The 15,934-nt window shown below is 30.4% G+C and overlaps 1 protein-coding gene across 1 annotated transcript in view; it reads right to left on the reverse strand.

The window, feature by feature from the left end:
* LOC129984841 (NT-3 growth factor receptor-like) overlaps positions 1-15,934 on the reverse strand; it is a 268,319-nt gene that overhangs the window by 36,252 nt on the left and 216,133 nt on the right. The window contains exons 3-5 of the mRNA XM_056094808.1: positions 14,694-14,839; positions 11,629-11,992; positions 3,014-3,175 (exon numbers count right to left, since the gene is read on the reverse strand). Coding sequence (XP_055950783.1) covers positions 3,014-3,175; positions 11,629-11,992; positions 14,694-14,839 — 672 coding nt within the window. The remainder of the gene's footprint in view (positions 1-3,013; positions 3,176-11,628; positions 11,993-14,693; positions 14,840-15,934) is intronic.

Consider the following 15,934-nt stretch of genomic DNA (forward strand, 5'->3'; position numbering starts at 1 on the left):
CTCAGAATAGATTTTGCTCAAAATTTGGCAAAAATCTACCAATTTGGTGCAATGACCCTATACCAAATTTCATTCGTCTAATTTCAAACGCTTTTTATTTATCTTTCTCACAGACAGACAGATATAATTCTATAAATGTACTTTTTGTACTCAGAGATGTCTGAAACGTGAAAATTCGTCAAAATATCGAATGTTTTGTCGATTACAATACTTTCTTTGTACTTCGTATACGAGTAAGTAAAAATGGCCTAAAGGGTCACCTGTTTGTGTTGTAATATAAACTACTCCTGCTTCTAGAAACACTAAAATATTTCATTACACTGAATGACAAGATAATAAAAGTTGAAGGTATTCTAAGCAGAATTTTGATTTGTTTCTAGGGAAAAGTAGTGATTTTTGTAGAAAAAAGGAAGTGTGGATGTTTATGAAACAATTTTGATACGAATAGTGCCAAGTTACCAAATATTGTAATATGCTATTTGTACGGAGAAATTCCATGGAATAGCAAAATTCCTACCAGAGAAAAAAGGAAATATGCTGAATGTCAGCGAGCAATACGATTACGATCAATGTCATTATTCATTGTGGCAGAACTTACTCCATTCGCTGGCTAATCACTATGATACCTTATGACTTTTGTGTAGCTGCTGATCCATAATAAAATGTCGAATAATTTGTTTTGCCATGACGTCTGAGAAGTAAATTTTCAAGGACAGACGTTCATCGATCAAGGGCCTTCAGAAAACTAAACTCAATCAGATCTGATTATTTCATTTTGGGTTTATGAAACTTCAAAATGTACGGGCAGAAAACTGACAATTTATCACTTTTGAAGCATTATTTTTTTTTTTGCTTTTAGGGTCATTAATAGTTATAAAGAAGGTTGTCACATTTGGCGACTTATCGCCAACAAAAAGTTTCAACTCGAATACATATATTGATATATATATCGAATATATATATTGATATATATATCGAATATATATATTGATATATATTTCGAATATATGTATTGCAGCTAGTTTTCGGAAAAAGGAATTAACTTTAAAAACTCTGAACGATTTTCTGAAAGCGGTGCAGAACTAATAATATTATTTTCTTTTTCGTTTCATCATGAATTATTCTGAAACGTCTAATCTGTGGAATGAGAAGATTTGTCAAGGGATTTTATGTACTGCTTTGGCATGATTGCGAAGATGTAAATAATAAACAGTTGCAACAATAAACAACTTTTAGTTACTTAATTATACAAAAGAAAGCTGTAGTAATATAATAAAAAGTACATGATCTGAGAAATCGCCTAATAATTATAAAGGATAATGAATGCATTGTCTTTGCTGTAACATAAACTATTATTTTATGCCAGTAACTCAATCTAAAAGATGTATATATTCAAAGAAGAATATTTTAAGTATAAAAGATGGCAATTTTTTACGCCAACACCTGCAGATTGTATTTCACAATGCAGATAATATATTTTATCTATAATCAAATAAATCAGTTATTTCTTTTAGTTAAAAGGAATTAGTTTCGTCCATATACTTAAAACATTTGCAATTTATACGAGTAAAATGCAAATTGCTCTTAAATTCAAAATTTTATGTCAGTAAATAAATTCAGTAATAAATATTGAAATATCATGTCATATATTTTGTCGTGTTCCTTATTAGCAATTTGCATGCACTGAAAAATTGTAGGGACCCTGACAGATATCGAAATATTTGTGTTTTCGAACCAAAACATGCGATTCGCAAATTAGATTCAAATAATGAGATTTTCATTACAAGCTTTACTTTGAAGGTTTATTCTGCTGCAATCTATACGTTGTGTTATTTGGTTTGCAGCTGTATGGTGACACCAAGGGAAAATGGTAATGAGATTATTCAATTGTCCTGTTGCGTCGCATTGTTCGAAACAATTTGAAGACAGCGCTGAACGTCTCGAGGATTTTCATTTCTGAGTTTTAAATTAGAAAAGCTCATGCACATAACTTATATTCTATTCAATAAATTGTTGTTGTTTAAATAAGCTCAAAATTTAACTGGTGTGGTGGAAGTTAAACCTTCAAAAGATTAAATGAAAAGAATATCAGTTTAGATATAATTGGAATATTTTATTTAAAGTCCAAATGTTATTTTTCAGTGTTTCATGAGCAAAATATTTTGTTGGGGAGGTCAATAAAGAGGAATTAAAACATGCAGAATTTTAAAAGGTTATAAAACCATCATCAATAATAAAACAACTCAAAAGTAGTAAAAAAACATGACTGTTCGTGACGTAACAATTATTTTAAATATTTGATAGATTTTTACTCTCTTGCATTCTGTACAAACTTCCTTTCTTTATCTTCAGTAAGGAAAAAAAAGTTCGCAAACAAGTCTGTAATGCAAAATATTTTCATACGAGTTCTACAGTAAGTAGTGGGAAAGTAGTTTCCTAAATAAATGTTTGCCTTGACTTAAATGCTACAAAATAAAACACTAATAGACGAAAAAAAATTGAATAAATAAAAATACAGAAACTTAATATATTGATTTTTATAATAACATAATATATATGATTTTATTTTTAAGATTTCACATTATTTACAACTATCTGCTTTTGGCGATCAGCCTATTCACTGGGATTAATGCTCGTTCGCCAGCGTCCTGGCGTAGGGGTAGCGCGTCTTCCTCGTGATGTGGGCGTCCTGGGTTCGAGTCCGGGTTCGGGCATCGTTCTTCTTCATCTGTTCTATCTGTGAGATGTGTGAATGTGCCCCCCTATAAAAAGGGGCTGTGCAAGCGAATGTGATGCCTGAGTAGCTTGGCAATACTCTCGCATCATACCAAGATCTAGAACTTCAGTATGCCAAATGAAGAATGTATCAATGGATGGAATTCTCAGAAATAACTTTCAAAAAAGACTCACATACCTCACCAATTTCATAATGTTTCAATTTTACAAGTTTATGGTTCATCAAGAATAATTTTTAAAATTGTATTTAAAGTAAATATTAAAAAAAAAATCTTACCTTTGAATACGATTCCTTCCAATTTGAGAATGTTTTCGTGACTGAAAGACGACATGATCTCCACTTCTCTCTCAAAGTCAGTCTGCGCGTCTTGATTGAAATTATCTTTGAGTGTCTTCACAGCTACCAACTGCATCATTCCATCATTGTTCGTGTAAATTCCTTTTAAAAAGGAATCACAATCATTTATCATTATCATCATTGGCATTTAGTAATTTATTGTAATTATAATTTATATATTTTCTTCTTTATTATTATGAAGTTAATTTTATTCGCATAAAATATTATTATATTTCATATATTCAATTTTTTTACCTCAAATATCAAAAGTAACATCATTTGGCCAGTTAAATATAGTAATGTAAAATAATATTTAAGCTTTTATTGGAGCGATTAATAAGCTTTATCATCAATCACATATGACAAAATCATTCGTCTTCTGAAGTGGTTTCAACATCATACAATTTTTTTCTTTTGTTTAAAAATAAATTTAAAAAACACAACTTCCTTTATAAATATTATTATTCTAAGCATATTTCATTATCATATTACCATTCACAGTTTTCAATAAGTTGTCGAAACAAAGATAATATGATTTATAGAAGTTACATTACTTTCATTCCAAGCAATAAGTAATACAAGGAAAATAATAATTAATATCACATGAATATTTATAATGTAATAAAATATATAAATGCTATTTACAATCATATAATCGCAGATCAATATATAATATTCAATGTTAATGTAATCTTGATAGCATGCTGGAAAAATAATTTTTCTCCCTTTACGTGATGTTTTACATTTTGAATCCTCCGTCTTTCCATTTTCATTTCTATTTCTATTTAATGGAATGAAATGTTCCCCTTTATTTGTTAGGTTTCGAACATAATTTCCCCCTGATGCTAATAAATAAACTTGTTTTAATCGATCAATGGAAACATTGATGTTCTTTCCTTTAATTCTCAATGTAAGATTTGAGTAACATCTTTTCTGGCAATAAAAGGTCATTCATACGGGGATTCTAATGTTTTCTAGGTACGATTCACTTTAATGAGTACGTGTGAACATGAGTTTCAATCCTTATGAAAAGATGCTTTTTTTGCTACTATTTAGTAATTATTTTAGGTCATCATTAATGATTTGTTCATAAGCAATTTTGTCACGATCGGTATCCAAAACTGATTCTATTCAAGACACCGAGTCCGCAACAACATTATTTTTCCCTGACAATGTATTTTATATTTGTCGGAAACAGAGGAACATACTGGAGAATTTTCACTATCTGGGTGATGATTCATCGTTTTTCTGCTTAAATATAAATATAATTTGATTGTGAGCATTGCAAATTCGCATCTCTCTAGCTTAAGTTTAAACTGTTTGATGGAAAGATAAATATTTGAAAGTTCCCAGTTATATGCATTACTATAAGAATTTTGAGTGTCGTTTAACTTTTCGGAATAAAAAATTATTTGTTTCCAATTCGGTCTTCATAATGCTGTAAAACAGATCCAATTGCGAAGTTACAGGTATCTGTACATAAAGCTAATGGTCGATTTAGATTAAGAAATGTTAATAAAGCAGCGTTGGCTAAACCATTTTTATATTTTTCAAAGGTTTACTTTACTTCTTCAATACATGAAATTTTTTCTTTGATTTTTTTTAACTTTTACTTTTTAAATATTTATTTAAGAAAGCTTAAATATAGCTGCACCCTTCAAATATCATTTATAAAAATTAATTTTTACTAAAAATTTACGAAGTTTGTGAATAGTTCCAGGAAATTTATAGTTTGTTATGGCTTGTACTTTTTCTGTAAGAGATTGTTTAGGCTTTTGGAGTAATCAGAATGTCCCAAAAATTCTAATTTGTTCACTTCCATTACTGATTTCAATAAGTTGAGGCTTTGACTATACTGTTCAATTCTATCAAATACTTTCGTAACATGTTTCTTATGCGATTTCTCAATTTCTAATATTATCAAAATGTCTTCTAAATATGGGAAAGTAAGAACTAGTCCAATGAAAACTTTATTAATGAATATTTGAAAAGTGGATGCAGTGGATTTTTAAAGCCAAAAGTCCCATTGATATTATAGTATTGCTATTTTTGTTTATCTTCTTCTGCTATTAGAATTTGATAATAGCTTTTAAAAAAATCCAGTTTAGGAAATATCTTTTTGCATTTTAAAATATGATGGAAATCTACAATTCTAGATAAAGAGTCTGGTACTGTTACATCATTTAAGCGGCGATAATCTTTGAATGGCTACAAAGTACCTTCCATTTTTAAGATTAAATAAAGTGGGCTTCCTGTAGTAATTTTGATGGTCTTAAAATATTGTTTTCAAGCAAAAATTTCAAATCACGTTTGGTTATTTTTAATCTTTTTAAGATCTAACTTTCTTTCTTTTAGATAAACAGGGTTGTCATTAGTTTTCATATAATGTTCAACATAGTATTTTGCTTTAGAACTTAGTACTTTTGCTTTAGTAATAGTACATGAAGTTTGTTATTTCCGGAAATTGTGATAAAAATATTACGAAATTAATTTTTATTTCAGATGCTTACATTTGATTCATCGGCTGATGATGTAATTTCACCCTATAATGTACAGTTTAGTTATACCTTCAGTAAGTTTTTGTTTTAATATCAATAAATAAATTAAACCAGTTAAGAAAGTCTGTACCCAAAATGCATTTCCTAATTTTGATATAATAAAAAAAATTGAATATGATCATGTACTTGGTCGCGATCATATTATGACAAAGTCCCAAATCAAGAGTTAAAATTTTATGTCCGAAACATGGAATTTCAATTCCATTTGCAACATAAAGTTTTAAATCGCCACTAATTTTATCGTTATAGGTGGTTTTAGTTAAGTTTTTCATCTGTATCACTGTCAAACTAAAATTTTGTCTTTTTTTTTGTTAATTAACAAAAAAAAGTATAAGTGAATTCACGGTAGTTCTTTAAATATTCAGCAGGTGAAACTGGAAAACAAGTTTTCCTGAGTTTTCCAATTTTATTGTAGATTACATTTTCCTGGAAAACACTTTAATTCGAAAATCAAAAGACAATAACGTAATTTATTATTCGGGTTGTAATGCCTCCGATTCTGCTATGCTTCTAGATAATGATCCATTATTTCTTTCTTCAATGACTTCTTCCTGGCGATGGAAAAAAAGTTCTCTTCAACTGACAATTGAAGACGGGCTAAAATTCTTAACTTCAGTTTTATAAGCCTCATATATTTCTGTTTGAGAAACTTCTCTACAATAATCGCCAATTTATCAATAGCTTCATCACTAATCACCAATGTACGTTTAATATCATGCGGCAATTTTTTCATCCATAATGTTTTTAATACCATGAAAAAAATATAATTGAAAAAACCCAGATATTTAATAAACGCTCTTTTGCCATTAAATAATTTATTTTTTGCCTTGTCAGTTGCCATGTCCTAAATATAATCTCTATATTTAGGACATGACTTATTGCTTATTATTAGTGGCCTATAATGACTCATGAGCGACAAACTGCTATCGAATTTTATTTACTTAGTCCTGTTTTGAAGCAATGCGGATATTATTTTGGGGAAAACCTTTTAAGTTTAAGCCATCAGACAAATAGATGAGATGACAATATGGTGAGAATATACATATTAAGATGATAGCTTAAAATCTGTTCGGTATATATTTTAAGAATAAACACCCTTTTTCAACGTGTAGATATATTTGACTCATGTTTGACATATCTGTACATTAAAAGAGCTGAATATGTTCATGCACTTTAAAAATAAGCATACAGGAAATGCTATAATCAGTAAAGGGAAAAATATTTTAAAAAATAGAATGTGAAAATTTATTCCGTTCAATTACATTATACATGTTATGTCACTTGAGTCATTATTGCTTCAAACAGAGTTACGAAACACTACGAAAAAACTGAATTGCATTATTTAAATATATTGGAAAAACCCTTAAATCTCAATGGAAAACTAAATTCTTTAAAAAAAAATCTATCCCAGCTTTTTTTTCCTTATGAATAAGGCCTCAAATTCTCAGCGAGCTTTACCAAAATGTTCCTTACTTTGAAAAATCTTTAAATCTCAATAGTGGACCAAAAAACTAAACTTGTTTTTTTCCTCGTGAAGAAAACAAGACATCAAATTCCCAACGAGTTTTACTGAAATGTTTCCTATTTCGAAGCTCTAAGAAAAGGCATCGTGGCGTCTTGAACCTTTTCAGCATTTCAACTTATGTCCTCAATACAAATTTTATATCTGAACGAAGAATTTTTTTTCAAAAAGCGTTAAAGAATTTTTTTTCTTTCTTTCTGCGCTTATTCTGTTCCTCTAGCTCGATCATTTGCGAAAACATGCAATTAGTCTTTTTTCCCTTATCCCCTTTTTCATTATATACAAAATTTCTTTCCAGCGTGACACAGATACAGTTACCATCAATTTACATTATGTGGTGCTTGCTCCCAAATAAAAAAGGAACTGTTGTCGAAGTGCCATTATTCTATGTGGTAGAATACAGATTTTTCCGATAAATGGATTCTCTTAACGTGCTAAAAAAGGGTTAGAACTGTTGCTTATAATGAAACATGGGTGACAAAATAAGTAATGCTGCCTAATGGGTTTCTCTGATGAGGTGCAAAGAACAGACTGTCATTCTTTTTCGGCAGAAGCTGTTACTGGAATCGACATTTACAGTCAAATGAAGAATGGATATACGCTACAAAGTGCCATTTTCGCTTGCAATCAGGTTAATCATGGATTCACGAGCGTAGCTAACATGAAAAGAGCAAAGGAAACACTGTCATCAGTATAAAAATATATACATCAGAGGAACAATTTTCATTACGATATATGTTTTGTCAAATGGTCTCGATTTACATTTTAGTTTGTCATATCCGAAGTATATAAAGATTGATATACAAAAAATATTGTAATTGTCAAAAAAAAAAAATTACTTCGGGCCGGCGTCCTGGCCTAGGGGTAGCGCCAGGTTCGCTCATGGTTGTTCTTCATCCTGTGTTCTATCTGTGAGGTGTGCAAAAGAGCCCCCCTTTAAAAAGGGGTTGTGCAAGCGAATGTGCGAGTGTCATTTTCATATGAGCTAGAAATCAGAATTCTGTCTTCGGGTGCTCAAGGTTCTTTGCCCTAAGAAGCGACTGCAGCCCTTTTTCTGTTTTAACGCTGACACGACATCATCATCTGACTTCGGGATTTTGATAAATCAGATGTTCCCAGTTCAAGAAACACACTTTTAAAACGATTTCTAAACGGTCTCATCATAATATAATTTCTTATATAATTGTAAATTCTGTAAAGTTATTTTTGTTTCGTTTTCCTACAGTAAATATTTTGTTAATTAAATAAAATTCCCGTAACGTGCCCACCAAACCGTTCAGTGACCAGAATGGTCACGGATACGGGGGTATGAGACGGCGCTCCGTTCTGTAAACAAAATAATTCAACAGTGGATTGAAATAGAGAGATGAAATTCAGTATGTGACCTTTACATAAAAGTTGTAGGTCTTTGTGAAATTTAGAGCGTAATATGAAATACGATTATTGAAAATTTGTCTTTGTGCCTCTGAACATGACAATTTAAACCAGCGGAAATGATCTCGCTGGTTTAAACTTTTATTAAAATTTTTTAGCAAACTCTTTAATAAAGATGTTTTCCAAGAGAATGCTTTGCATGGTATTGGCGTATAATAGTTATGAAATATTTATCTTTGGCCTGAATTTAGCAATTTAGCTGAATCTATAGTGTGATCATTAGCGAATTTTTTGGTGATTCATTCCTGGCATAAGATAAATAATATTTGTAAATTAATAATAGCGTTTTTTTACGACCGACTAAGAACGTAACCATAACCACACTTGCAGTCAAACATCACTTTCAAAATTTAATACATTTAAGACATTGCATTTTTGGGTTATCGCGTTTACATATTTCTGAAAGTAGAAACCGGCAGATGATCAACCCCTTGTTGGATTTAGCTCAAACTTCGAGAGGTGTCTACACTATAGATATTAAATTCTTGTATCGAATTTCATAATCATTTCTCTTCGTTTTCTAATTATCGTGTTAACGTATATTCAGACAGCCGGATATGTACTATGAATGGAATTTGCTCGAAGGTGTATAGCAAATTTCATCCATTTAACTGCCGGAGTCCTTGCATAGGAGTAACACATCTTCCCCGTGATTTGGGCGTCCCGCTTCGGGCATGGTTGTTCTTCATCTGTGTTCTATCTGTGAGGTGTGGGAATGTGCCCCCCCCCCCTGTAAAAAGGGGTTATGCAAGCGAATGTGTGAGTTTCATCTTCATATGAGCTAGAAGTCAGACTTCTGCTCTCGGGTGCTCAAGGGTCTTTACCCTCAGAAGCTACTGCACCCCCTTTCCGTGGTAACGCTGACACGAGAGCATCATCCATCTAACTCAGAGAGCTTTTGGTTATTTTTGTCACACGCAAATAGACAGTCTGACATACAGATATAATGATAGATTCGTCAAATTCTGGAGTTCGAATTTTGGGGGATTAAAATACTTCCTCTGTACTTCTCATACAAGAAATTAAAAATTCAAACTGTTGGTACATGAAATTTAGCATATGGGATGATCATATTTAATACATGTAGATATGTATTAAAGTAAGACTGAATCTGTCACACGAGAGGGTCATCTGTAGGTCTACATGTCATGTGAACGTCAAAAGTGGAATGATTTAGATAAACAAAACTTCCCCTGTGGAACAAAACTGTAGATCTGTAAAATTGTATTAGAATTCGGCTCTAATAGGTCCAAAGAAAATTCGTCTAAATTCATACATGGCTTTCTTTCTTATACTATGAGACACAGAGTACGGTATATTACATCAATCAGAGTTATTCTGGTAAATTTAAGCGTGAACCTCTTAGGTTTGTCACCTCTCACCCCAATCTTCGGATACATTCAGTGAATGTAGACTCTTGTAAAAATAAAAAAATAAACTAAATACAGACTATATATATTTTTAAATATATGAAAAAGTGAAGAAAACCTTCGTGTTGCTACCTTATATGTTTGCTAATCTATGTCTGGGAATACACGTTAAATTAAAGTCCCAGACACAATCGAATGTATACGGTAGTAAAATCGTCAGCTGACAAAACTTGATTATTAATGTTTTGCTTATTTAGAGGAGGAACGTAAGGCAAAATATTACCTAAATAAACCAAATACAGACGATATATATTTTTAAATATATGAAAAAGTAAAGAAGAAAACTTTCGTGTTGCTACTTTATACGTTTGTCAATCTATGTCTGGGAATACACGTTAAATTAAAGTCCCAGACACAATCGAATGTATACGGTAGTAAAGTCGTCAGCTGACAAAACTTGATTATTAATGTTTTGCTTATTTAGAGGAGGAACGTAAGGCAAAATATTACCTAAATAAACCAAATACAGACGATATATATTTTTAAATATATGAAAAAGTAAAGAAGAAAACTTTCGTGTTGCTACTTTATACGTTTGTCAATCTATGTCTGGGAATATACGTTAAATTAAAGTCCCAGACACAATCGAATGTCTACGGTAGTAAAATCGTCAGCTGACAAAACTTGATTATTACATGTTTTGCTTATTTAGAGGAGGATCGTAAGGAAAAATATCACCTTTTGCCTTTAACAACACACGTTTTATTCGCACGGTACCATTTCCTTGAGAAAATTCTCAAAGTTCTGCCATTTGGAATAGTGCCGTTAATGCCAGAGTTAAATAATTTTCCAAAAATAATCATTTCATAATTAATCTTTATAATGTTTGCACAAACACTGAAGCAATATACACTTATAATTTAATGCTTATGAACATGCGCTCGGTAACTAATCTTAAGCAAATTCAATACCAAGTTCAATGAAATTGGGTGTTGGAATTCAGAAATATTTCGTTATGAAACTTTGAAATTTTTGAAAAAAATCATAATCATAACGCTAAATAAATGTTTGTATTAAAATTATACTTCCCAATTTTTATACTAAAGAAATAAGCAATCAACGCCCATATAAAGTGAGTATATTTTGTATTTTTAAATGAAGCACACTGATTACAGGATTAAGTAACAAAATATATTGCACCTAAATATCAGTCCATTTAATATTTTTAATAATACAATCTTCCCTGATTTGAGATTGTAACAAATCTGATGTGTGATGCTTCTTACATTTGATCTGAGGTTATGACTACAAATTAGATGCCCGATGTTAATTTTTGATCCGAGATTATGATTGTAAATCAAACACGCGATATTAATTTTTAATTCGAGGTTATTACGATGAATCAAACAGCTGATGTTCAAGTTTCATCATAATTATGACTGCAATTCAGAGTGATCTTGCTCATATTTGATGAGAAATACTGAACAAGGCATTTAGCGACAAGATATTTTAACACAAGATGTAAGGTTATGATACCGAATTAGGACTTGAGATGCTCATGTTTGGTGCAAATTTCTGATCAGGAGTTAGATTTGGCAAGGTTTTTGGCAATAAAAAGCTGTTCCGCAGGAAACAAAAGAATACAACAAATTATAAAATTGAGAGGTTTACCTTTGTGGACTTTACCGAAACAACCTTCTCCGATTTCCTCAAGAAGCACCACGTTATCAGAAGGTATCTGCAGCTGTCTCATCCCCAGCAAGGGTGCATCCGGCGAAGTGGAGTAGTAGTTAGGGTTGGCGATGTACTGCTCCATGCATTTGCTGAGTGACATGGCGGCGGCGTTCCTCCTCCTGTTTGCCGACAGCCACCAGCACAGGGTGCCTTTGCGCTTGTGATAGAGGAAAAGGACGAGGCTGCAGAGAACCAGGAATATGAGGACAAATAGGCATGTCCCCAGAACAGCGGACAGACCTGGAAATCCAGTGGATGTGTGAGGGATGATATGGGAAGGCTCGTTCGATTGTGTGTTGTTCTGCAAAACATGTAAATTAAAAAAAATTCGGATGAATTTTTACAAGTTAATAGTAATGCTACAAATATGAATTGTCCAAGATAATAATCCCTCCGTTCAATTTTAGTGCCAGGTTTGCTATTTTTTCTTGGGAAAAATTAATTATCAGAAATAAAGAAAAGAATCCATTGTTTATTTATTTAGAAACATATGAAACAAACTGAATATAATGGTATTCTGTTGAATAAAAAGTGTAATAATCAGATAAATTAAGGATATGTTATGTTTCTGTGGTTCAATTAAAATCATAAAATGTCGCTCTAGCGAATTGACTGTTTTCTTCCAAATTTCTTTTATTATTTGAAGCAAATAATGATGATGATTTTCATCATTCCAAGCACACACTGCTAATAAGTAAAAAAAAAAAAAAAAAAACTTTATTATCTGATCTATAACTTATATTACAAAAACTATTATTTTTATAAATTAATTAATGGAGAAACAAAAACAAAGTAAACTATAAGAAACTTAATTTTCAAATGCAAGAACATAAATTAAAAATGTGAAATGGAGTTTCCATAAATGTGACCAAATCCCTTTCTTTGTTTGAAGAAAAAAGACTATTTGGGCAATTAAACTCAGAAGAAGGGAGAATGATTATCATATTTCAACAAAGTTCATTATTCAAAATCGAAGGGGGACTTACCACAGAGGCTATAACTGTTTCTGAAATTTATATTTTCTGATTTCATAATATTGCTGGATTTTTCATTACTGAAATTTCAAAACTCTTATATATTTACAAAAAGAAAATCATTCCATTTCATTGAGAAAAAATACTGTCCTTTTATGAAATCTTATAAAACCTCAACTTGTATAACTAAGAATAAATAGAATTTGTGATATAAATCATTTAAGTATGGAAATATGAATTTTATCATTTATTTCATGCATCCATAACCATCCACCCATAAAGATAATGGAAAATTGCATTTCTATGCCCGAAGCGATGCTACAAAGCTCACTTCACATCCCAAGTGCATAGAATATTAGAAATTAGAATTTTTCCATATTCATCGCCTTTCCTTTTTTTTTATTTAATTGCAGCAATTTTAAAGATATTTTTCTTCGCCATTTTTTCAAATAAATATTAGGAGTCATTTAAAGTTTTTCTGTTCTAAAACTTCTAGAATGAATTGTTTATGTAAAAGTAAAATGTGAGCATCTGACATATCTAAAACAAACATATCAGGCTGACACAAAAATTCGAAAACTGCTCAAGTCAAGTTATAATATAGTTTAATAACAAAATTAAATTTAATTAATATAAATTTTGAATCTAAATTATGCTTTTTTTACGAAATAAAACAAAATTTAATAAATTTAGTATTAATTTTCAATAAACGTATTTATATTAATATATAAAATGTTTTATTTTTTAATTGTATTATTATCTATATTTTAGATTTTAAACGTTCATAAATAAATATCATCGAAATTTTATATTTTTTTGTTACATTTAATTTTTTTATATGTCGCTTTGTACGTTTTTTATTACGCTGAACTTCATTTATACATTTGATGTTTTCTATAAAAAGCCAGCCTCACTATAAGACATCTAAAATTTAACAAAATTGAAAATAAAAATATTGCTCCAAGTTAGGAAAAGAATTCGTACCATAGAAGTTAAGAACCAAATCTGGTTCATCGGCAAAAAATGAACCAGAAATGATTCGGTTGGGTTTCGATGAAATTGGGTTCATTTGCTGCTTTGAAATAAACGATTTCATAGTTTAACTGGATTTCTACAGCAATAAAAATCAACGAAGGCATCCTCTAATCATTTGATTAATATTAATTATTTTGATCGAAACTCATGGGTGTTTCCCCTTTGCAATAAATACATGTACATAATCTTTTGCGTGACAATTTTTGTTTGATATATATGACTTTTATGCGACATATAAAAACCATCGGTCTGAAAACCGATGATGGAAGATTCTAAAAGAATTTGATTCATAGAGATAGAGATATTTGGGCATTCGACCATGTTCTCCACATACAGTTGAACTTCCTATTCAGAGTCTTTTTAAAATTACTTGCCTCTGAATAGGAGGCGCTTTTTAAATTTAAAACGCCTCAAAAGCTATGATAAATAATTTTCTTTTTCTGCATTGCCCACATTTATTAGTGAGAAGATTAGTGACTTTTATGAGTGAGAAAATTATTTTTTCACATCGATACGTATTAAATTTCCTGTTTTAAAACTTTAAAAATTACTTTTTTTTTCTTTACTTTATTTCCACCGCTCAAACTGTCTAGACGTGTTTTTTTGACAAACTTTCACATATTTCATTTTCTTAGAAAGATTATAATCGCACCGAAACATGGTTTGTGACAGCGTTCTATAAACACAAAAGCATATCTCTTGAAGTACTCCTAATGTAATTATACTTTTAGGTTTCCATAAGAAGAAAAATCGGAGTTTCATTCAACTATTAAATTTTTTTTTAAATACACATTTTGTTAATCCTGACTTCTTACTTTCCCTTTCTGTGCACACATTTTATTTTAAATATTATGTTTCGACCATCATAGTGAACTATTTTCCGATTATAAACTTAAAACGTTGTTGAATATTTTCTCTCTATCTCTCAAAAAAAAAGTTCTTTCACAATTATTAAGGAAATAAGAGGAAAAAAAAACACTGGAAAATTCTCACCGATTCTGTGGTGTTAACAGGGACTTGTTTTGACGTAGAAAGCATCCCGAGCAGTTGATGAGGGCCAAACGATCCTTCCGTGGGCGCTACTTGCAGCAAGTCATTGGTGACACTGTTGTCCGTCGATGAAGTTGGCAAGGAAGGATCTGAAAGCAGTATTAGTTAATAGAGGACGAGACTGCGAAAACGGAAATTTTAATGAAGAATAGGAAAATGTTTTTTATCCTTTTTGGCTGTCCTTTCCAAATATATCACCTAATTTGTTTTTCTCTCATCATCAGTTAATCTAATTATTTATTACATAATAAATAAATAAGATCATCACTGCATAAGGTAATCCAGATAAGAAGAAATCTTATCACATAATATCAACCAATAGCAGATGATGAGATCTGAAGTATTTCCCTAAAGAACTGCTTATTCTGCTTTTCTCTCATCATTCATTAATTTAGTTTTCCATCACATAACCGCCAGTAGAGCATTTAATTATCAATCGGATGAATAAAAGACAGATGATTTCAATGAAGATAATCCTAATGACTTAACTCTCCCTTTTTTTTATTGCCTGTACTAGGGAGTAAAATTTCTAAGAGCTTACATATTTTTTGTAACTATCTAACTATTTAAAAATTGAATTTCGCTCACATATAAATGAAGTCAGGATCAAATAATTCATCTAATATTTGCAATTTACTATAGTTCGTATTTTCTACCACAATATATATCATGGTAATACTCTCAATATACATACTATATATTATATAGGATTTTATCTTATGAGAACTGATGTTTCATTCATAGAATTCATGACTTGCGAAATTTCTTTTCAACAATCAACCTCAATATATTCTGAGTTATATTACAAAAGTAGTATATATGTTACTGCTTTAGTTGTTATAAATATTACTACTTTAGTTGTTGAATAATTATAAAAATATTTTCAAATTTATTTAAAAATGTTTAGAACTTTCATTCAAAACCAAAGATATTCAAAGTTCTCCTCATTTTTACTTAAACTATTTTAGAAATTTAAGATTAATAAAAAGATTAATCTTTTAATCGACCATTTTATATTAGCATTATTAATATCCACTAATTATTAGCATTGCATTGGTAGTCTAGTTTTGTATCCAACTGTATGTAATATATTTATAACAATAGGTTTTTTTAATTAATTATTATTTAATTTGACTCGTTTTAAGTTTATGAGGATTGAATTTTTACATCGATTTATCATCCAT

The sequence above is a fragment of the Argiope bruennichi genome, chromosome 9 (genome assembly GCF_947563725.1).
Source record: "Argiope bruennichi chromosome 9, qqArgBrue1.1, whole genome shotgun sequence".
NCBI lineage: Eukaryota > Metazoa > Arthropoda > Arachnida > Araneae > Araneidae > Argiope > Argiope bruennichi.